This window comes from Syngnathoides biaculeatus, chromosome 2, assembly GCF_019802595.1.
Source record: "Syngnathoides biaculeatus isolate LvHL_M chromosome 2, ASM1980259v1, whole genome shotgun sequence".
Taxonomy (NCBI): domain Eukaryota; kingdom Metazoa; phylum Chordata; class Actinopteri; order Syngnathiformes; family Syngnathidae; genus Syngnathoides; species Syngnathoides biaculeatus.
Genome location: NC_084641.1, coordinates 3120002 through 3141761, shown reverse-complemented (window position 1 = coordinate 3141761; position 21760 = coordinate 3120002). Strand labels below are relative to the sequence as shown.

At 42.9% G+C, this 21760-nt stretch overlaps 1 protein-coding gene and 1 long non-coding RNA gene across 7 annotated transcripts; one reads left to right on the top strand and one right to left on the bottom strand.

Annotated features, from left to right (window-relative positions):
* Nucleotides 1–71: 71 nt before the first annotated feature.
* LOC133497193 (potassium voltage-gated channel subfamily H member 7-like) lies at nt 72–21438 on the bottom strand. Of its 6 annotated transcripts, none has more exons than XM_061813332.1 (15): nt 21338–21438; nt 20026–20256; nt 15634–15786; nt 14836–15303; nt 11276–11490; nt 10299–10724; nt 9028–9259; nt 8779–8946; nt 8150–8349; nt 6793–7045; nt 5226–5431; nt 4142–4226; nt 2250–2382; nt 1964–2184; nt 72–1598 (listed from the first exon to the last, which is right to left on the bottom strand). In XM_061813332.1, exons 1-15 carry the CDS (start codon nt 21411–21413, stop codon nt 1399–1401), a joined length of 3267 nt encoding a protein of 1088 aa, XP_061669316.1. In that variant the 5' UTR covers nt 21414–21438; the 3' UTR covers nt 72–1398. The 6 variants fall into 6 exon arrangements, 4 of the variants coding, with proteins under 4 accessions (XP_061669316.1, XP_061669321.1, XP_061669317.1 ...); XM_061813337.1 differs by having other exon boundaries at nt 1964–2151; XM_061813333.1 differs by lacking the exon at nt 14836–15303 and having other exon boundaries at nt 6793–7047; nt 8149–8349.
* On the top strand, nt 8735–10402 carry LOC133497337 (uncharacterized). The gene is made up of 3 exons (XR_009794030.1): nt 8735–8870; nt 10168–10216; nt 10307–10402. It is a non-coding gene; the product is annotated as an uncharacterized LOC133497337 (long non-coding RNA).
* Nucleotides 21439–21760: the final 322 nt, after the last annotated feature.

Sequence of the window (21760 nt, the reverse complement as noted above, 5' to 3'; positions counted from 1 at the left end):
GAATTGTGACCAGGATTGGATTTTAAAATGTGGCATTTATATTATTTGGTTCAGCATGTTTTTTTTTTTTTTTTTTTTAATGTGCAAATATTTGTAAATTATTATAAGAGACTCTGGGAAATGTGGTTCAGAAATGTACCAAGAAAGTTATCCATTAGTAGAGCAACTGGCAGAAATGCCATCATTATTTCGGACACTTAGACTTGGCTTGAGGGGATGAGGACAATAGAAACTTAGATGTCTGTGACGTGTTTTTGCGTTTGGGCACTCGACTGTGGTTTGCTTTTGCAATGTCGGCATGCACTGCACTTCAAATTCCAGAAAGGAGATCTGATGCAACCCTTTGACCAGAACTTGAACAGTGGAGTTTTGCAAGTCCACCTGAATCCAATGAATAGTTTTTCCACAGGTTTGAAAGAGATTACCACCCCCCCACCCAAAAAAAAAAAAAAAAAAAAAAGCTTAGAAAAATAAGTACCAGTTTTCAGTTAAGGCTATTGGAGGCCAAGCTATGTTGTGAATCTAGAATGTTTTCTTTCTGACTACACCACTCCCAATTATTGAGGGGCATTGGGCTTTTGGATGAAAGGCATTTGGATTCATGACTGGAGACTGGAGAGAAATTGACGTTTTTGGGAAATTTTGATAGCTCCAACTCAAAGTTGCTAATTGGACCAAGTAATGAAACACTGAACTGTTGGATGTGGATTCAAAAGTCTCAAATGTAAGTTCACCTATAAAGGTTATAGTGCATTTTACGTCCCTGAAATTTCACCTGAAAGCCCAATCTCACCAAACCTTTGTCTTTAGTATCATCTTTGGAAGAAGAAAAGCTTGACTAGTGACTTGCAGTGGTTCTTACATAAGTAACCATATAAACAAAGAAGGCTAACATTCTTGATCGGTTAGTAGTCCTGTGTTATGTGGCGTGAGCACATCTGTTTAGCAATGTTTATTTGTGGTGGCAATATGGTGCGCTAAGATATACTGACCAGGTGGGTTAATCGAAGCTGCTGTGAAAACCACAAAACCAGAAAGGAGTTTCTTTCAGATGATTTCCCTTGTGAGGAAAACAAAGCAAAGGAAAGTGGACTTTGCTAGCTACAGTCGTGATTGCTGTGGGAACTGATGAATTCAGGAACGTGCGTCACAAACTTAAAATTAAAAAAAAAGAATCACGCACATCTCACTTCATTGACAATATTGTATTTAACATACATTTACCATGTTCTGTACACCCTAATTGCAATTAGCAATGGATATTCTGGGAAGAAATGGAAGTTTATATTTTTTGTTCTTTTGCATATTGCACTTCTTTGACCCTGAGTCAAACTTAGAAGAAGGACCTTGGTCGCCTTGGGTACTTTGGGGAGGGCAACTTGTAAGGAAAACCGCAGGTCACAAACGGGTCTGCGAATTCGCAATGGTACTAAGCTGCAGGGAGGGCACGCAATCTGAAGACGGCCTCGGGGAATGCTGGCACTGGCACGCGCTTTGAGTGCCTGCTTGCGGCCGACCATGTTCACACCTGCAAGAGTCTCTTTGTGGAGCAGGAACGGGGAGGTTGCGCCCAGTCCGACCTCTTCTTGGCCAGGAGTCTTTAAAAAAAATTCAGCATGCAATTATGGAATGAATTTGAATAGGAATTGGTTAAATATTAAACAAAATCCTTTCTAGTTGGGTTAAGTTTCTTTCTACTAGACAGATCATGAATATAAAGGTTGAAAAAATACATATTTGTAGTCCACAGTGTTCCACTACTTTTGTATAAAGTTCTCCATACTGTTAGGAAACCGTTCTGATGCTATAGAAGCTCTTGCAAACTGGCTTTTTCTGTAAAGTGACTACAGAAATGTCAAGAAAAGCTCTCTAGAACATCAGAACTTTGATTTGGGTTAATCAGGGTCATGATTTCATTATTCACTCGAGTCCCAAACTATGTGAGAACCCTTGTTTAGTATACCAGAAGGGATGGCAGAGGAGGACTGAGTCCGGGAGTTGTCTGGATGGGCAAGGGCTCTGGCTGTGTCCTGGTGCTCGGCCTCGGACACACCAGACCGGACAGTGCTGTAAGCGGGCGGAAAAGCGGTAGTTTGCTTCTGGAGGAGATGGAGAATGGCTTGTACGTCGGCCGTCATTTGGGACTCCAACCTGTTACCCAAATTCCACAAGATTGCACAGAAACTGAAATGCACATGACCACAGTGTATCCCACTGGGCACTTCTAGAATGTAGTTTCCCTTCCCAACCTGCTGAGGTGCTGTTGCAGTCTGTCCAGCCGCTGCTCCACGTCAACATAGCTGAGGTTTGTATCGACGTTTTCCTCCCCACTAGGCGTTGCGAAGCAGCGTGACGACTCCTTTATCTCGACCACCCCCTGAACTGATTGCCAGTCAGTCACAGTGCACATACAGACACTCTCACTGAGTGGGAACGGAACCCATGCTGCCTGCACCAAAGTCAGGCAAGTGTACCACAACACCACTGGTGACATGATTGGTTATTACTTGATTAAAGGTGAAATGTCATGCCGATAAACATTGTAAAATAGATATTTTAATGAAAAGTACATATTCACTTCAATGCCTATATGAAAAAAAATAAATAAATATGACCGGAGAGTACGTCATCCATGCACAAAATTTTGACACTGAAGCTCTTTGAAGATTAGAACATCTCACAACCAAGTGAAGTGGCCGGCGCAATATAACCCTATCGTTTGGAGCCATATTTAGATGATATGCGGCTCACGGCCAAACCGCATTTAGCCAAACCACCTCCCGGTGATAACGCCGCCTATGAGTGACGACGACGGCCAGGCCAAACCACTTCCCTGTCTGATCCACCACTGCGGTAGTCGTAAAAACAACGCCGCTCTCGAGCGACGACGACTGCACAGCCAAACCACCTCCCCGTCCGTTCCACCTCCACAGCGAAGATGAGCCACCACAGCCCGGCGCCGCGACGAGGCACCCCGGTGGCGCCGTATCCACTGATCACGGCTTTGGCCAGGGTGGCACATCGACACATTTTTAGTAGCTCAATACACACCTACCTGTCATTTGGAACCCAAGAAGCTCTCGTCCTTTGCACCCATGCAATCCATTTTTCACGACGAACCAGTTTTTTTTTTTTTTAAACTATGAAGAATGAATCCATCCTCCCAAGTGTTCGAGCAATGTCCAGCAATACAACAAATCAGCATTTTGGCTAACACGAAGGAACAAAGAGCTACCTTCCAGCAGGTAAAACTAGTAAAAACATACAAGACCGCTTGAGTACGTGACTGCCCTGTACGTCACTTCCTGGTCCTTGTGGAAAACAAATCCCTCGAGAGGATTTTCATGGCGGGAGTTACAAAAAGCCATATACGTCAACATTGTGTTTTGTGGTGAAAAAAAAAAACGGATGGGTCAATACAGCCTGGTGTTTTTTCATTAATAAAAAAATCATGCATTTCATGACAGTGGACCTTTAAAATAATCTTGAGTAGATTGGTAAAGTCTACATTGGAAATTGGAAACATTTCTGAGCTGCAGAGAACTTCCTTGAGATGAGCAGGACTCCAACCATCATGAAGACAGTTTTGTTTTGTTTTGTTTTTAAATCCGCTTTTACATAAATAGGTTTTTGCAAACAAAAGTAGTTGTCTGACCAATGTATTCATTATTTCAAACGAAGACATTGAACAAACTAGGAGAAAGATTTCTTGTCTGGGACTCAGAAAACCCCGAGTCCAGAAACTTCTGCTATGAAGCAGACGACATTAGTGGAATCATTTTCATATTTGTGTGCGTACGACAAGAAAGGAGAGCAATCGAGGAGTTAAAGGAGTTGTACATTAAAGCAATCATTTAACCACTTGTTGCTCTAATTTAAAGTTGAAGTTTGCAGGAAAAAAAAACGGTGTTTTTTTTTTTTTTTTGGGGGGGGGGGGGTATGTTAAAACTTTCTCCATGACCTGACCGTAGAATGTTATTAAAAGAATCTTTTGAGAGAGAAAAGTTATAACTCTTGACTAATGAGCTGGTGTATTGCCAAGAGGCATGATTGTGGCAATCATTTTCATCACTTTGACATTTTGATTTTACCCTCGGACCAAAAATGATATGGTGATTAATAAAAGGTAGCTGTAACATACCAGCGGAAGACTTCCTGGTGCATGACACTATCCTTTGAGTTCTTATCTCGGCAATGTTGGAAGCGATGTCTTGTGGGTTGGTTGTCTGTTTAAAGGGGATACAAATCAAATGTATTGTTATAAGACACTCTAGTAAGGAATTTTAAAATTCAATTTATCCATCTAGAAGTGTTTGAATGTTGGCCTCTCTTGGTTTGAGATGCACCACTGTTGTAACTACAATATGCAACACAAATTTTTGTTCCATTTTGCTTTTCATGTATTATAATTATTATGATGACTGTAGATGAATCTGTGGTGACTCAAATTTGGATTTGAGTAGCTGTGAAAAATCCATCATCAAATCAGAATTTTGGGATTTGAATCGGAATGACGCTTTGAACGTCATGCTACTTACTTCATTCTTATGAGAGCTTCAAATGCCGCATCGCTGCATTTACTCCAAAAAATGACAAACGATATCACAATTTTTAGCCAGCCTGTTGGCTAGTTAGCTAGAAAAGTGGCAGCTGCTCTCAGCCAGTGAAGAATTTACAGCACCAACCAGGACAAAACCGACTTGTGTTCTACTTTTGGCCAAGATACAGTGAGGGATTCTAGTTAAAGTAAGGCACTTTAAATTCAGAAGAATAACGTTTTCAGAGGGAGGAGCGGCAGCCAAAATGTGCCAGTGTACTCTATGTCCAATTCAGTAAAAAGGTTTCAAATAATTGTTTTGGGTTTCTCATTTGGTGCACTATGGCATGTCTTTATTATGGAATACCTCAAGAAGTAACGATTTGATTCTGATTCACAAGTCATTCAGTCAATGCGAATAACGAATCTGGATTTGATTATTATGGAGTCCTTACGATTGAGCAGAGTTGTGGACGTGATTTGGTAGCCCCCAAATTGAATAACAGTAAGTTGAGGCTTTTGTCATTTCCATGTGTAATTTTCAATATAACTTAAGTGTCAACAACGGTAATAGTTTGGGAAAATTCCATTTTCACTCTGATGTACAATGAATCACAGCTTACTTGTGCTTCATTATTCACATATTCACTTTTTCTTTTCATCTTTTTGCATTAAAATGAACCCATGCCTTGGCTTTTTCATCACAAAGATCGAAGGTCAGCTCCAGGTTAGTGATGAAATGCTCAGCAAATTCTGGATACATATCCAGAACTTCCAAGAGCTCCTCCCTCTGGATGGTGTGCAGGTCGCAGTAGCTCAGCACCCGCACATCAGCACAAGATTTCCCCGGCTTGGCGGACAGGTGGATCATTTCGCCAAAGATGTCGTTTTTGCCTGCAGAAAATGAGGTTGAGCCACTGAGCGTCTCAAAGATCAAAGATGAGGCAAAACAAGAGGCTTTGAATCTATCAGTCCGTCCATCTATTATCTGACCCACTTATCCTCACAAGGGTCGCGGGAGGGGTGGAGCCTTTCCCACCTACCTTTGGGCAGGAGGCAGGGTAGATCCTGAACTGTTCGCCAGCCAATCGCAGGGCACATAGAGACAAACAACAAGATGCACTCACAATCACACCTAAGGGCAATTTAGAGTCTCCAATGAATGCGTGTTTTCGGGATGTGGGAGGAAACTGGGGAGCCGGAGATACCCATGCAGGCACGGGAAGAATATGCAAACTCCATACAGACGGGGCCTGTATTTTAACCCCAGTCCACAGAACTGTGAAGCAGACGCTCTAACCAGTTGCACCACCGTCCAGCCGGAGTCTTGCAATCTTTGACTTGAAATTTGTGTGAAATTGTCCATCTTGAGAAATAACCACAAACCTTAGCACTGATTGAAAGCAGATTTGATACACTTGTGGATCTGTGCCCTCTCTGAAAGTACTTACCGATGATGACGGCGCGTTTCACAGGTTGGTTGTTCTTTGCACATTTGATGTTTGCTGGCGTAAACATGTAACTATTTTGATACAGATTGGTCGAATTCCTTTGGCCAAAGATGCTAAAAATATCTACAAAGACATCTGCAAGCTACAAAGTACTGCAGTCCCAGCTCAACTTCTCATAATTCCCGAAAGGCCCCTTTGCCTCTGTTATTAACAATGTAGCAGAGCTCACTTCATGTGGTGAACTTGTGGGCGTTCCTTCAAAGCGGGGATAGAAATGATTCAGCTCTGCTTTGTAAATTGCCTGTGAATATTCTCGATTATCCAGCTCATTTAATTCTCAGGGCATTGAATCAATCGCTAGTGGACTGATTTGATTTTCTTCGAAGACGTTTGGCCTCTCATGCGAGCAGAATTCATCAGTTCCTGCAATGAGTCTTAGCCAGGACATTGCTCGCTTCACTAAGTTCACTGGTTGTGAGTTAGTTGCAATTTCCTCTCTAACAGTGATCTTCTGGATGCTATGCCACACTCATGTTGGTCTTTGTTGGTGTCTTGTGATCCTCAATCTTTACCATGTATGCTAACATTCCTCGATTTCTTGTTTCAGGTTTTGACTGAAAATTTCTGATTTGGCCTCGATACATTCCTTTCGGAAGCACTTCATTGTAACGAACATTTTGGAACATTGGCCTTTTTTCCATATTGGTTAAATACCGAATGTTTATGAGCGATGTAAAAATATCTTAACTTGAATTGGTCATTTGGAAGGAGAATAATGCAGAGGTGTAATAGTTTCTGACCCACCCAAGATGGCTACGACAACGTCTTCTCTGAGGATCTCAATGGAGCCGCGTGTGACGAAATATAGCATGCTGAGCATGTCTCCGCTATGGACCAGCGTATCTCCAGGTGGGGCATGCGTGGTCTTGAACCTCGTAGCCAGGGCTCGGAGACAACCTTTCGTGGCACCGTGGAAGGCCTTGTAGCTCTGGAGGAGGTTCTTGTTGAGGTGAAGGCAGATATCTGCCTGTAGGCATTCCGGGAAACCCTTCAGCACCTAAAAGGAGACATATTTGTGAGCAGAGCTAATCCATCATTTGGTTCTTGCGTTAACTTCTATGGTGGGTGAGAGTGCTGGAGTGACCTAATTGGCAGTTCGTATTGGTTTATGATAATTTGTTCAGAAAGGACAGTTTTTCTTAAATGATCCTTAGTTTTGTGGGGATTGTTTATTATTACTATACTGTCCAGAATCAGATAACGCATGCTAACATTATAATTCTACCTTGGTGTTAAATGATAAAACCATAAGCTAGTATCAGACACAGCTATTTAAGCATGTTGAAAACCTACAAAGACCTAAAAATATCTTTCTTCAACTAAGTCAATGACTAAACTAATTTTATTAATATTAAAATGAGCCTTTTAACACCAAAGTGATGCTAATAGGCTGTAAAACTATGGGCCACTAGTTCCTGAAGTGGGGGACGCGTTCCTTGGGGGTTGGAGAGGTGCAGATAAATTGCTGAGGGTTATGCGAGGAATGAATAAAAAAATGCATTAATAGCAATGTTGAATATTAAAAAAAGAAACCTGTTAGACTGAATATTTGTAATTATACAGTTAAGGTGTTTGAAAACAGACATAATGTTGTAGTTAATTAATTACAATGTGTGAAATAAACTGCGATGGTGTGTGTATATAGGGTTTTTTTTTTTCAGGAGGAGGTGATGTAAAGAATTTGCATGAATTAAAATGGGTCTCAGCAGAAAAGATCTTGGAACCACTGCTATAGGTTATGCAGTGGTCTATCATAATATGAACAGTAGCAGCGTTAATTGTACCAATATGTACCTCCTGCTCTCACCACAGTGGTCCGATCGTTCCATTTCACGTGAGGCAGACATGAAAAAGACAAGTAGTTGTAAGTACTGTCAAGATGAGCGAGTGTGATGAACATGACATACTGGAAGTAGCAGAGATGCAGTAAGAAACCAACTGAAAGAAGACAATATGTTGACTATATTAACAAAGTTAAAACTAAAGACCCATGTTTTTAAGAATGAGGTCTGATACTGATTCTGATTTTTATACATACTTAAGGTGTCTCTTTTTCCATTGCATGCCACACTGAAATTAGTAGAAGGGGCTCCTCTCATACCATATTCATATCAATCCCATTGGTGTACGTCCAGGCATGCTGAAAATATTCCTCGAGCCGCTGCCGAAGTGGGTTCGGGATCTGGTGAAAGCGGATGAATTCTTTGACACGAAGCATCTGGAGGTGATAACGCGCCGTGCTGGAGTATAACCTCTGGATGATGGCCGACACATTCCCGAAGATGCTGGCGTACATTAGCGCTGACAAACGCAAAAAGGGCAGAGAGGTTTTTAGACAGCGCAAGTGTTCCCTCGCTATATCGTGGCACCCATTGCGAGATTCACTCCATTGTAGATTTTTTTTTTTTTCATATTCACATCGGACATCCAATAATTCACCATATTGCATGATTTAGAGGTTAATGAAATGTATGTTAGAGGTTCATACGAGTGTGGGGAAGATCGGTAAGAATCTGGGGAAGGTCATTCAGCTTCAACCTATCTATAAGTAATGAAAGAATATGCGTATAAATGTATAATATATTTCATCTGTTGCAGGGGTGGTGTTGGTGGTCCTGCTCTAAAGGAGAGATTGCTGTATTCCAGCTAGACTTCCTGTTCGCCAAATCCACATGGGCAACTGAATGTGCAAAAATGAGCTCCTGAATGAATTCCGATTGCACCACTCACATCCGATGAGCATGACACAAATGGAAAAGATCTTCTCGGAGTTGGTGTTGGGGGAGACGTTGCCAAAGCCCACGCTGGTCAGACTGCTGAAGGTGAAGTACAGCGCAGTTACATACTTGTCTTTGATGGACGGCCCTGAGCCCGGGTCACTGTAGTTATATTTTTTCCCTACAGGAGAGAAAAAAACTGAGTATAGGTATCATAAAATGTCAGGGGTTGCATGAAATAAAACTAACAAGACACATTCACCTATGGACAAGCCCAGGTTGTCCAGCCAGCCAATCTTGTGATCCAAGTAAGGCTTCTCCACATTGCCGATGGCATACCAGATGCAGGCCAGCCAATGAGCGATTAGGGCAAAGATACACATTAGCAGCATCAGCACGGCGGCGCCGTACTCGGAGTAGCGGTCCAGCTTGCGTGCGACACGCACCAGACGCAGGAGGCGGGCGGTCTTTAGCAGACCAATCAGGGTGGTGGTCTGAAATGGAAAAAAAAGAAGACATTTTTAATCATCCAGAGCAATTCTTAGCTCCAGTGAAGCACAGAATATGCACAAAATGGTGCCAAACCCATAATAATAAAGTATTAATTTGAAAATTAATTAAGTGTCTAAAAAGTGTGTTGAAGTGACACACCTCAGCAGTGAGAGACTTGCATCTTTATATGTCAGCGTAGAGCTAAATTTAGCCTGGGTTGTTAGTGGAAGTTATTGTTATTATTTTTGTTCCATGGACATACATGCAACCTTGCACTTTCACTGCACTTTTCAAGATCATCTGTAAGCCATTTCTCATTGAGAGTAATTTTGTCAAACTGGTTTGAAATTATATTCATGCAGAACCTGTCGGAGAAGCGCAAGTGGATGATGTAAATAGTCTAGACCTGTCATGGCCTCTTGTAAGAGGACAGGATTAGAATCAGACATCTCTCATCAGCTTTCTGGAATCATTTTCTTTTATGTATGTATAAAATATTTTGGTTGTGCAGTACTGTACTTCTTTGAGTAATTCAACAAAACTTAATGGGTAATCTGCTCGCTAATGCTAGCTAACGTTTGCCCGTAAAGAACATTTCAGGTCTGGGCCCAGGAAAATAAACGGCAATTTTAATTGCAATTATTATTTGCATTGGTTTCATCATCACCACCAGTTAAATTTAAGTGAATGCCTACCTCAGCAGTCTACAGCGGGGTATCCATTTTACCGTCACAACATCATATCTGAGACGTTAATACAAGCGTCAGGCAAGTCATTTAATCAGCCGCTCACTCCGTAATTGCGCTTATTACTTTGGAATTTGGCCCGTGTCTATTCAATCAACCTGTCTGTTGAAATATAAATAACAGGCATATATCTGCCTTCATCTCTTCTCTATCTGACATTCAAGGTCCAGTGAAGAAGACTAAAATCATCATTTGAGCCAAGTCCTTTGACATGTAAGGATTTGTCTACTTGTGACGCAGTCGGATAAAGCTCCACCCAGAAGCTTTACTTTGCACAGGATTATTAGTGTCTCACCTCATCAGATCCCGATCCGAAGATGAGCAGGTCAAAGGGGATGGCGGCCACCATGTCTATGAGAAACCAGCCTTTAAAGTAGTGGATGGCTATCTTGCCCGGATGGCTGACCACCTCCTCGTTGGCGTTGACGTACGTGGTCCGGAAATTGATGAGGATGTCCACGATGAACATGATGTCCACCATCAAGTCCACCACATTGAGCGGGGAGCAGGAGTAGCCGCACTCGCGTCTCCCCTGCTCCTCGATGTCGTTGAGGAGGAAGGCGGCCGAGTAGGGTGTGAAAATGGCCGTGTAGATGACCAGCAGCAGGATGAGCCAGTCCCACACGGCTTTGAAGGGGCTGTAGTGAAGGATGGTGCACTTGTCTATGCGCTGGCTTTGGAGTTTGTACTCAGGCAGCACATCGGCACCCAGCGAAAGAACCTGGCGACGGTGGTCATTATCAACCCAAGGTCAGACGATCTCATTTTATTGGCCAGAAAACTCATTTTCATATTGCCTGTTTTCTTGTCGTTTTAGTTTTAACCACTGGATTCCTTTTTTTTTCATCTGAGCACTGAGCAACTCCACTTTAGCAAAGGGCATCACTTGGTTTAACAGATTGGGGCTGGGGGACTTGAAGTTTTGCCAGACAAAAACACAATCCAAATTACAACAGAGGGGAAGGAAGGTTTTTTTTTCATCTTTACTTCATCTATACTGTATCTTATAAAAGCAGACGCACCCATTTTTTTTCCTCATAAGAGCAACCTTGACATCAACTGACATTTACAAGTTACTGACTGAACGGACCACTGTTTGATTATGTGATTAAAATGAGAATACAAAAAAATAGCATTTACATGCTTTCTTGGAGAGGGGACGGGGTAACATACTATACTTGGATTATTTTTCTTTTACTATTCACTGCAGCGCTCCAACCTTCGCCTGTCAACAGTTTACTATAAACCTGTTATGGATTCACATGACCTTACCTGTGTGACTTTATCCGTGACATTGTGCGTGCGGTCTTTGACCTTGGGTGCGATCACAGTTTTCTCCGAAGACGGTGGGGAGGGGCACGTCTTCCTTATGTTGGTGTCCGAGAAGTTTAGCGTGATGAGGGGAATCCTGTTGATTGTGCTGTACTTGTTGAGGTTGGAGTCAGAGGTGGAGCACAGCAGACTTGATTTGATCTGGATGAGAGGCCCTGAGGAACCAAAAACACAAGGCAGACATCACGTTCGTCCGTGATTGCAGTGAAGCGGGAAGTGAAGAATGGAGTGAGCACAAATGCATCATAACGCAGATCATACACGATCAGTTCTGACACACTTTTATGGAGGCATCCACGTTGGACAGCACTGACCTTTTACACAGCTACTGTACATGAGCCCACTTGTGTTGGATATGATCAGAAACAAGCACAATAATACATCACGAAAAATAAACAAATCTGCGCTACCTTGACATACAAGTGCCCCAGTCATTTGGGTTTTTGAGTTACGAGCCAATACTCGGTGCATTATTTTCTTTGTGTTGTGTGCCAATGTATTAATTACAAGCAAGCTTCAGCCCCCGACCCCCCCCCCCCACATTAAACAAAAAAGTAATTTAAAAAAGAGAAGCAAGTTTTGCACATGTACTTTCAGCCATGTTTTGAAAAGTACGAATGGACAAAATCACAAAAACAAACTGAAGCCCTGTCAGGCAGCAACTGTCTACTTATCACAGAAACCAAAAATTTCAATTTGGTTTGCACAGCCGCCTCACAATTCAGGTTCAAATCCTGCCTTGCCTGTTTGGAGTTTGCAGGTTCTCCCCCTGCCCTCGTGGCTTTTCTCCGGGTTCTCCGGCTTCCTCCCACATCCCTAAAACATGCACGGTAGGTTAATTGAAGACTAAAGTGCCCCAAAGGTTTGAATGTGAGTGTTGTTGTTTATGCGTGATTTGCGATTGGCTGGCAAGCGGTTCTGGGTGTACGCAACTGTCGTGACGATAATCAGTACAGGAAATGGATGAATGAAGTCAAAGTAGGACTGTACTCACTGTATTCAGGGCATTACCTGCATTTGGAAGAATATAATCACACAGTGACACGAGGGACAAAAACTGAACCACCCCCCTGCTGACCCTGCCACAATGTAGTGATTGAGGGTAAAGGACAGCTGAGGAGGAAATGTGCATGCACAGCTACAAGCCACAGTGAGGACACGTGCACTGGACGAGAAGGAAAAAAACAGCCAAAGCCATACCACCAGCCATCCAGGTGCGGGGCACGAGAGTTACAGGGGAAAGTGGGATTACACAAAATACGAGCTCTGACACCACGTTACCATCTCATTACCATTGGATTGAAGTCAGTTCAACGTTTTCAGTGATTGCTGGCACAGGATCACATTTCTCTGAAGTCATTTTTTTTTTCTTGTTGACAAGCGAACACAAAATGGCAAAATCGCATTTATTGATTCAAACGTACGATCAATCAAAGAACTTTCCATCAGCACAACATGTGCTGCTGGCGGCATGCTCGAATTGTTCAATGACGGCGTGTTCACCAGCATATGTCTTTGAAATGTGACACATTAGATGAACAATATTTATTACTTTGTAGATGAACTATAACTGTCAGAGTCTTATGATATATTGATTGTGTTGGAGCCAGATGCAAAAAAAATAAATCAAAAATCAAAAATCTCAAAAACAGAAACAGGAGTGGAGCAATGACAACTACACTTCTACTTTGCCTTTGGGCTGAACTCTGTCCAGGCGTCACCACAGTGAACCATCATCTTAAAGATCCTCAGCTCTTTACTTCGGATATCTGCAAGTTTTCCTTAACCACAGTCACGAAACTTTTCTTTAGACTTCCTCTTTGTCTCCAATCTTCTGGCTGGATTTCCAGGATCCTTCTAACGATGTATCAATAGTCCCATCATCAACACGAGCAAATATCGCAATCTGGGCTCTCTATCTTTGGCTCCAAACCTTCCAGTCTGTCAACCTTCCGATCAGTTCAATCCTAATCCTTCTTAAATCCATCCATCCATCCATTTTATTTTTGCCACTCATCCTCACGAGGGTTGCAGGGAGTGCTGGAGCCTATCCCAGCTGTCAACGGGCAGGTGGTGGGGTACACCCTGAACTGGTTGCCAGCCAATCGCAGGGCACATGGAGACAAACAGCCACACTCACAATCACACCTAGGGGCAATTTAGAGTGTCCAATTAATGTTGCATGTTTTTGGGATGTGGGAGGAAACCGGAGTGCCCAGAGGGAACCTACACAGGCACGGGGAGAATGTGCAAACTCCACACAGGCAGGCCGGGATTGAACCCGGGCCCTCAGAAGTGTGAGGCCAACACTTTACTAGCTGATCCTCCGTGCCGCCTCTTAAATCGGAAAATCCAAATTTAAGATCTTGAAATTTCTTGAATTCACTTCCGTAACCCTTGTGAGGATAAGCAGCTCAGAAAATGGATGGACTGGCATCGTAAATTCTTTTAAGCAGGTCTTTATTTTTCTTATGTTCATTTAGCAACTACATGAGCCCAACAAAGCTGCTTATCTACTGAGCGTTTCCCCCCTCTCTCAACATTTTGAGTCTCCACTTTGGATTTAATCACCACTGGTTTCATTCAAACAGCCACGCAGTTGCACCAGACACATTTCACGGTCTCGGAAGGGAGCGTCACTCTGATTCAGACAGGCGTGAGATGAGAGAAGTGAAGATTGAGTGCTACAAAACATCCACTCATCCATTTTCTGTGACCAGTGAGCAGGGGCCTATCTCTGCGGACGTGGGGCAAAAGGCAGACTATACCTTCGATCGGTGACTTGGGACACAAGGGAGCTGGAGCCTATCCCAGCAAATATCGGGTAAGAGGCGGGGCACACCCTGGACTGATTGCAGGCCAATCAAAGGGCACATGTAATCAAGGAACCATTGACACCGTTGATCGTGATGATGCTATCTCCCAAGTTGTGTATAAGATGCAGTGGTAAATATCTGGAAATAACTGGACTCATCTTGTTTCTTTAGAACAGCCACACCCCCTTTAACACCAAGGTCAAGCCAGTCTCCCTTTGTGGATCCAAGATAAGTAGAGGTACTAACAACTCCACCAACAAACTACTGCTCTTCATCAACAGAACCCTAAGACATATTACGAATAGGGGATGGATTTACAGGATTACAACAGTCTACAGAAGAGAATAGAGCAGAAACCCACCAGTCAGGATACGAGCATGAGAAAGTGGGGGTGGACTGGACACACCTTACAAAATGCAAAAGACAACATAACAAGGCCGGCACTGGATGGTAAGCCACAAACAAAAATGGGCAGAGCAAGAATGGCTTGGGGAAGATAAGTCTCGAGTAAAGCCAAGAAAACAGGCCCATCTGAAGATTACTGGTCTAAATAGAATCTGTTGGAAGCATGTGGGGAATTGGAGCCATTGTCGTAATAAAGTTAGTTTACAAAGAAACGCAGAAATGACATCATTCTATAACATCATTTGTTGCATGGGTACAAAAAAGCAAGGTCCGTCATACCTTCGCTAGCGTGCCGATCTCTTAAGGCCATCTTGGGGTAGGATCTAAAACCATCCACGTCATAGAGGGAAGAGGCCCGACGAATGCTACATACACTCTCCCTGAATGCGGTTGGAGTGAGCCCTGGGATAGATGGAGGCGCAAAAAGTCCATCACCCGGCGTCCTGACAACAGTCTCATCTGGGTATAATCTCTCCCAAACACCTTTAGGTGATGAGTGGTCCAAAGGACCAGACATAAGTGTGGAACAAAAACTTGGGGCGATAAGTGTGCAGGTGTCATGTGGGTTTGGGGGATTCCAGCTGTCACGGATGTTTGGGATTTGTTCATTGCACATTGCCACCGAGTCGTCGCTGTGGGACGGAGACTCAACCATCAAACCATCGGGGTCTTCCTGAGGCAAGGATTGCTTGCCGATGCCAAGAAACGGCAAATCTGGCAAACGGAAATGGAAGGATGTCCTTTTCCCTGGAATAGAGAACAGTAAAGGTCTGTGGTTCTAGTTTGACAGTGGTAGTAGGAGAAGAACATTGATTGTGCCCGTTCACAAACTGATCTAAAATGTTGTCTTGCACATTTTTTAAGGCGAGTCATCTCCAAATAAGATATCGGTAGAAAATGACCGTGGTGTTACAATTTCAAAGAATGAGATTTTGATCATTGCTAAGGTGATATCAAAGACAGGCACCTCAGTTAACTTGTCATTTGATGATGTTAATACTTTAATATCAGCAATTGTATCATCTTTTTTTAGTTTACGCTGACCATCTGGGAGGTTTTTCTCAGGTTTTCACTTACGTTGGTCAGGTTTGGAAGGGGAGGCGGACTTTGGCTGCTCATCCGCGGCAGCGCCCACGTCCAGAATGCAATCAAAGTTGAGGATGAACATCATGACCACGCCTTCTTCATTCTTCACTGGGATGATATGTGTTGCACAGAGGAACTTGGAACCTGACCAAAAAGAGATCAAATCATTCTTCGTGAAACACGTCAGATGAGCCTCCATTCCCACAGACCCACATCTATAAATCAGTTTAAATAAAAGTACTTAGAGATGATACAGTATATTGAGCATTATAGTGTATCTCTTGATTACATACTGTATATCTTTCATGGGACAAGACTGAAGAAATGACACATTGCTACAATGAAGTCAGTGTCCAGCTTGTACTGTATAACAGCTTGTACAGTACTCTCCCCTCAAAAAGCTCAACACATTTACTGACGTCGAAACCCTGCAACAAGACGTCTGCTGGCATCTCAGCTGGTCAATCAAAGCGAACATGATTGATTTCTTTGTAGACATTTTGGCTCACTAGAGACAAAAACATTCAACGTCACAAATTGCACTTAATTGTCAGCAACTGAGCTGGCATAATAATGACACAGGTGTGACTGTGTGTTGTATACTTACATCAATGTAAAAAAAAAATCTAAAACATTTATGGCAAAGTAAATTATTTCAGAGATATACAGTAAGTGAAATATTATTATTTGAGTTGACGTGTCCGGTCTCTTCATTTGAGGTTCTAGAATAAACTTCAAGTATGTAATTATGTGTACTGTATATAGATATTTATCTTTTAAAAGATGAGTGTTTTGACTTGCTGTGACTGCACCCAAAAGTGTGCCGGTTGCCAATTGGGCGATCCTAGGGAAAACCCTTGCTCTATTTAGGAATACTTTTCTCCGGATTTTAATTTTTTTTTTCAAAGCTCCTTCAGTGAGATGGATGCTCATGTCTGTCTGACGATGCCACTCCAGTATTTTCATATATTGATGCAAATGACTCATTCCTACTCAGGAAGGTCTCCAGTGCACATCCCGTTGTAAAATGAACAATTCTTGGAGATCCTCACGGTCAAATCAGGCTGCAATTCCACTGTCGACAGGAAGTTATTTATAGCTCACCCTCCCTCATTTCATGCAGAAGCTCTTCAGGAGGAGCTTAACATTCTGTCCAGCAATTCATTACAATGCAGAAATGGACAATTGTTTTTTTTTCACCTCAACTGCAGAATTTGTGCTATAAATATTAAATCATGTTGTGTGGCCAGATAATAAATGGAGTGGTCCACTTGACTTTAGTAGGTGAGGGCTCGATTTATGCCTTGGTGGGCATCGATTCTGCTGGGCTAAGTAGTACGGTTCCCCTAATTGTACGTCACTGTCACAAAAACTGGGAGGAGATTTTATTAGTCTGCTGACATGAAGAGGAAGCAAGCTGTGGGGAAAATCATTTCATCCACTGTTGATTTTGTAAATTTGCCCATTTCCAAAAACAATAATGTCTTCCATTGGTTTCTGTTGTTGATGGCTACCAACTGTATATTACAACAGCACCTCACGATCGGTTTTCAATCTACATTGAAAAATATCTGAGCGGGTTTTTCTCCACATCTTCTAGTTTTTTTCCTACTTGCCAAAGAATCTGCATCCTCTGTAGTGGCAACGTATGTTCAAAAACAAAACAATAATCCCCAGTAATTGGTGTCACGCTGATATGATTGCGATGAAGACAACACAGCAACATTTATTTGACACGTACACATGCTGTAAGTATAATGGCAAACTGAAATTAAATTGTTAAATGCTCCGATGTAATGACTGTGACATTTACTCACATTCAACTTTGGTGAGACCAAAGGTCATGTGACATCCAATTCAAACATAACAATTACAGCTGGATCTATTTACAACGGAGCCACTCGATGTGGAAAAGTCATTCACTTAAGAATTGTCAGTCTGTCACCATATTGCAATACTCCATTAGGTCGCCAGAAATCAACCATTTTTACTTCAAAATCAAACATTCGAGAGAGAATTGAGGTTCTCATTTTAATTTGTCATTTGACCAGCACTTGCTTCATTTCATGGTAATGCAGTTATTACCTATAAAAACAAGACAAGACAACATTGCAACCACATATCCATCCATCCATTTTCTGAGCCGCTTATCCTCACGAGGGTAGCAGGAGTGCCGGAGCCCATCCCAGCTATCTTTGGGCAGGAGGCGGGGTACACCATGAACTGGTTGCCAGCCATGTCCAAAGCGATAATACACCAAAGAGCTAATCCTCCCTGATACAAGATTTATATGTAGCACATGCTTAACATTCCTTAGATATGCAAAAGCTATAGAGTGTTCCAGTGGGCAGACGACCAACAATGCTTACAACCATAAGATGTGGTCTTGTCCCTTGACATAGTCCTGACAGACAATGTCGGGGGGGGGGGGGGGAGCGTAATCTGGATACTGTTAATCAGATATGTTATTGGATATTTCTTCTTGTTGTGGGGATGTAATCAATCTGTCTTATGGAGCCCTTGCACGCTGTAAAACTCGACGGGGTGAATGTAGCCTGCGACACAGTGAGCTCCTCATTAAGGGACGAATAACAAGACCCAAAGGGGGAAGCCAGGAGCCTTTGTGGGAGTGCAAACCGGGATACGGTCAGTATTAGTCGGCGGTAGCTGTGTCACTTAATGGCCTCACTTGGGGGCTTTGCTTCATACAGCCAACTTTAACTACACGTGTCCTCTTGAGCCAAGCCAATGAATTATTGCTGTAAAATTGATTCCATGACTCCAGTCTCTAAGTTTGAAGCTATTAATTTTAATAATGTTGGAAATGTAATACTGCATATGAAGCAAAAACTATCCAGCGAAGCTCGTGTCCTCTTGGTGATGATGCCACATGAGGGTTTTGCTCTGAATACCAGCGATCTCATTAAGGGAAAAATATCACAGACGTTCAGACAATGACTAGACAACCACACGAATCTGTAGCAATATTGGACTGAGAATTAGTCAAGAGAAGACAAAAGTGATGCAAATTGGCAGGAAAAGTCAGCAGGGAGTCAATGTTCAAGCTGAACCAGCAGAAGAAGTTGACCTATTTGGGTGGGATCATTTCCCATGGCCGTTTCACTGATATTGATCGAAATTGAAGGCAGCATGGGTACGGATTCCTGCACGTGAATCCTATTTGGTCATCAAAACATATTTCCATCCACAACAAAGCTGCATGTTTTCAACTGCATCATAATGTCACGACCCATCGGAACGAGAGTCGGACCCAAATGCAGGACTCGGACGATGCCAGGTAGTTCAAGGAGAAACGTTTATTATATCCCGAGGTCGGGGATCGAGCAGGCAGTCCGGTGCACCAGCGGTAGTTGGGACGTCGGGCGAAGAGAGCAGGTGAGCGGCCAGGCAGGAGTCGGTACACAGGAGAACGATCAAGGCAGGCAGAAGTAACGAAGGAGTCAGGCTTACAAGGTTGGTCGGAGAACGGGCGAAAGTCAGGGATACTGGAGCACACGAACAGGACTTGAAGATCAACGAACTGGCGCCGGCCAGTCGTCATCGCGGTCATATAAATCCACAGCATAATCAGGCTGCATGAGGCGCAGGTGTGCACCTCCCAATCAGCGCACCCGCGCGGGCACCCGCACAGCTCGTGCTGGAGCGGCTGGATCATGACACATAATGCCAGCGACGGCCCTTTAGGACAACTTTCGGCTGTGAGTAAAAAGCTGGCAGAGATGTACGACGCTCACAATTCACAGATCAATATTCGAGTTGAACGCTTTACTCTCAAATGATGACTGCAAATATTTGATCCGCCATAAACTGGGGGGGGGAATGTAAATGAACCAACACTAGAAAGGATCCTGAGGTTCTTTTGAAATCGTTAAAACCTGTATTCTGCTGATTATTACTTATTCTTCTTTTTCTATCTTCTAGAATCAACTTTACGAACACTTTGACGTATTCTCGCCCTGGCTGGTGACGTTATCGTTGTCTGAGCGTTTTGTTGTGGTCGCTGTCTCCTTGGGCAAGACACATAGCCTACATTGCTTATGAGATGATGTAGTTTTATATTTGGTGGAAGTTAGAGGGGCCGTGGGCGCAGAATGGCAGCCACGCTTCTGCCAGACTGCCCCCTACAAGGCAGCTGTGGCTACACAAGTAGCACAACAACCTTAGAGTGTGTCTGTGGTGCTGTAAGCTTAATGCATTATTAATAGACTGATTTGGGACCTTAAAATATAAAAATTCAAATGATTTTGAACGTGTTGGTACAACTAATTCACACAAGTATAGATACTGTATGAAAAATGGTTAAGTGTTGAGACAGGGCAAGACTTATCACAAGATTGCACGAAGTCAGTCCGTGTCACTCACCATCCTTACGCTGGTACATGATCTCCACCTTGCGCTCCTCCGAGCCCAGCAGGGCCTCGGTCACTTGGGCGATGGCGTAGCGGCTGGTGAAGCGGCCGTGCAGGAAGTCGCAAGTGCACGACTTCTGCATGACGTCCGGCCTGGAGAAACCGGTCATCTCGCAGAAGCCGTCGTTGCAGTAGATGATGGCGCAATTTTGCACACAGGCATTGGCGATGATGAATTTCTTATCTGGCGACAGAAAGTTGAAATATTTTGTTCATTAGACATGTCATTATTGCTGTTTTGGCATTGAAAATCAATGTCACCATTGCAAAAAGAAGTACAGTATATTGAAACTGAGACAGCGACTGCTGCAACATATATTCCACCATTTTTTTCCCCAGTATTTCAATTGCTATGGTCAAAAAGACAAACCAAAGTTTGCTTCACACACAAAATCAGGAGCTATTAGGTACACGTGGGTTCATTTCTGAAACCTGATGGCACTCGGACTACCTGAATATACAGCATAAAAGCATAAGTGACACTATCAGAGATCTCTTGTAATGTGGGTATGGTTGTGTTCAGGTTGCAAATGTTGATTTTTTTTTTAATTTTTTTTTTTGACTTCACTTCAAAGTCTCAGACTCCCAACTTTAACTTTAACTCCTCAGCGATCATTTTTGATGAAATTCCAGTTTTGTTAGGGTGAATCTTATTCTCCCAACTGCGTTTTTGGAAAACATTTTCCAACCAGCCAACGCATACAGTTAATCCCATTTTGATCTCAGGGTAAATGTAACAATTGAAAAAAAAAAAAATGTAATTCATTGATTGACTATATTTAAAGTGAAATGGTGAAGCCTATCCCAGCTGCCTTGGGTGAGATAGGTGCCAGTCACTGAGAGACAATTCAACCTACTTTACCTTCACGGAAGTACATACAGTACTCAGTAGCCATCCATTTTCTTCCGCCTATCTGTTGTCATGTTGCAGAGAAAGCTGGTTACGAACTTAAGACTTTCCTTTGCCCAATAACATCATTGTTGTTATTATTATTTTAATCATGAAACACAAAGAGCTACAAATCTCAAAAGAAAATGTGTCCATTAAAAAAAAAGAATTTGAATTTTTTAAAAAGATGCAATTCTGGCACCTGTGCCACTGAGAGGAGGTTTTGGTTGTTTAAAATGACAAGAGAACATGTATTTTGGGAAGGAAATTAAATGAAATTCGTGAGCAATGAGATATGCGTTTTATGTTTTTCTGAAGACAATTTCAAGGATGCAGCATGCAACACAGCACAGGACACGCGATACACTGTACTTACTTTGTCCTTCGAATTTACGAATTAGCGCTCCAAGAAATGTGTTCTGTGGCGCCACGTGACCCCTCCGGACCGGCATGATTCCCTCTCCCCACTCCCCCCACCCACCCCAAAAAAAAGCCTCCTTTTGTCACTAGTCAGTCATGGTGGTCAGCAAATCACACCCTTGCTCTTTTGTGTCGATTCCTGAGTGTGCGTGCAGCCACAGGAGCGCACTGCATTGTTTGTGTCAACGTGGTGAAGGGGGATGGGGGGATAAGGGGGGGGCGATCGGGATGGATGGTCGTTGTGGCTGACGAGGGAGGGAGGAAGGAAGGTGGGGTGCTCTGAGGGATGAAAAGTGCTGACGGTTGTAGGGTGGGCGTGTCTTCTTCCCAAAATACAAAAAAAAAAAAATATTTTGTATTGTAATGGAAATGTCTGACA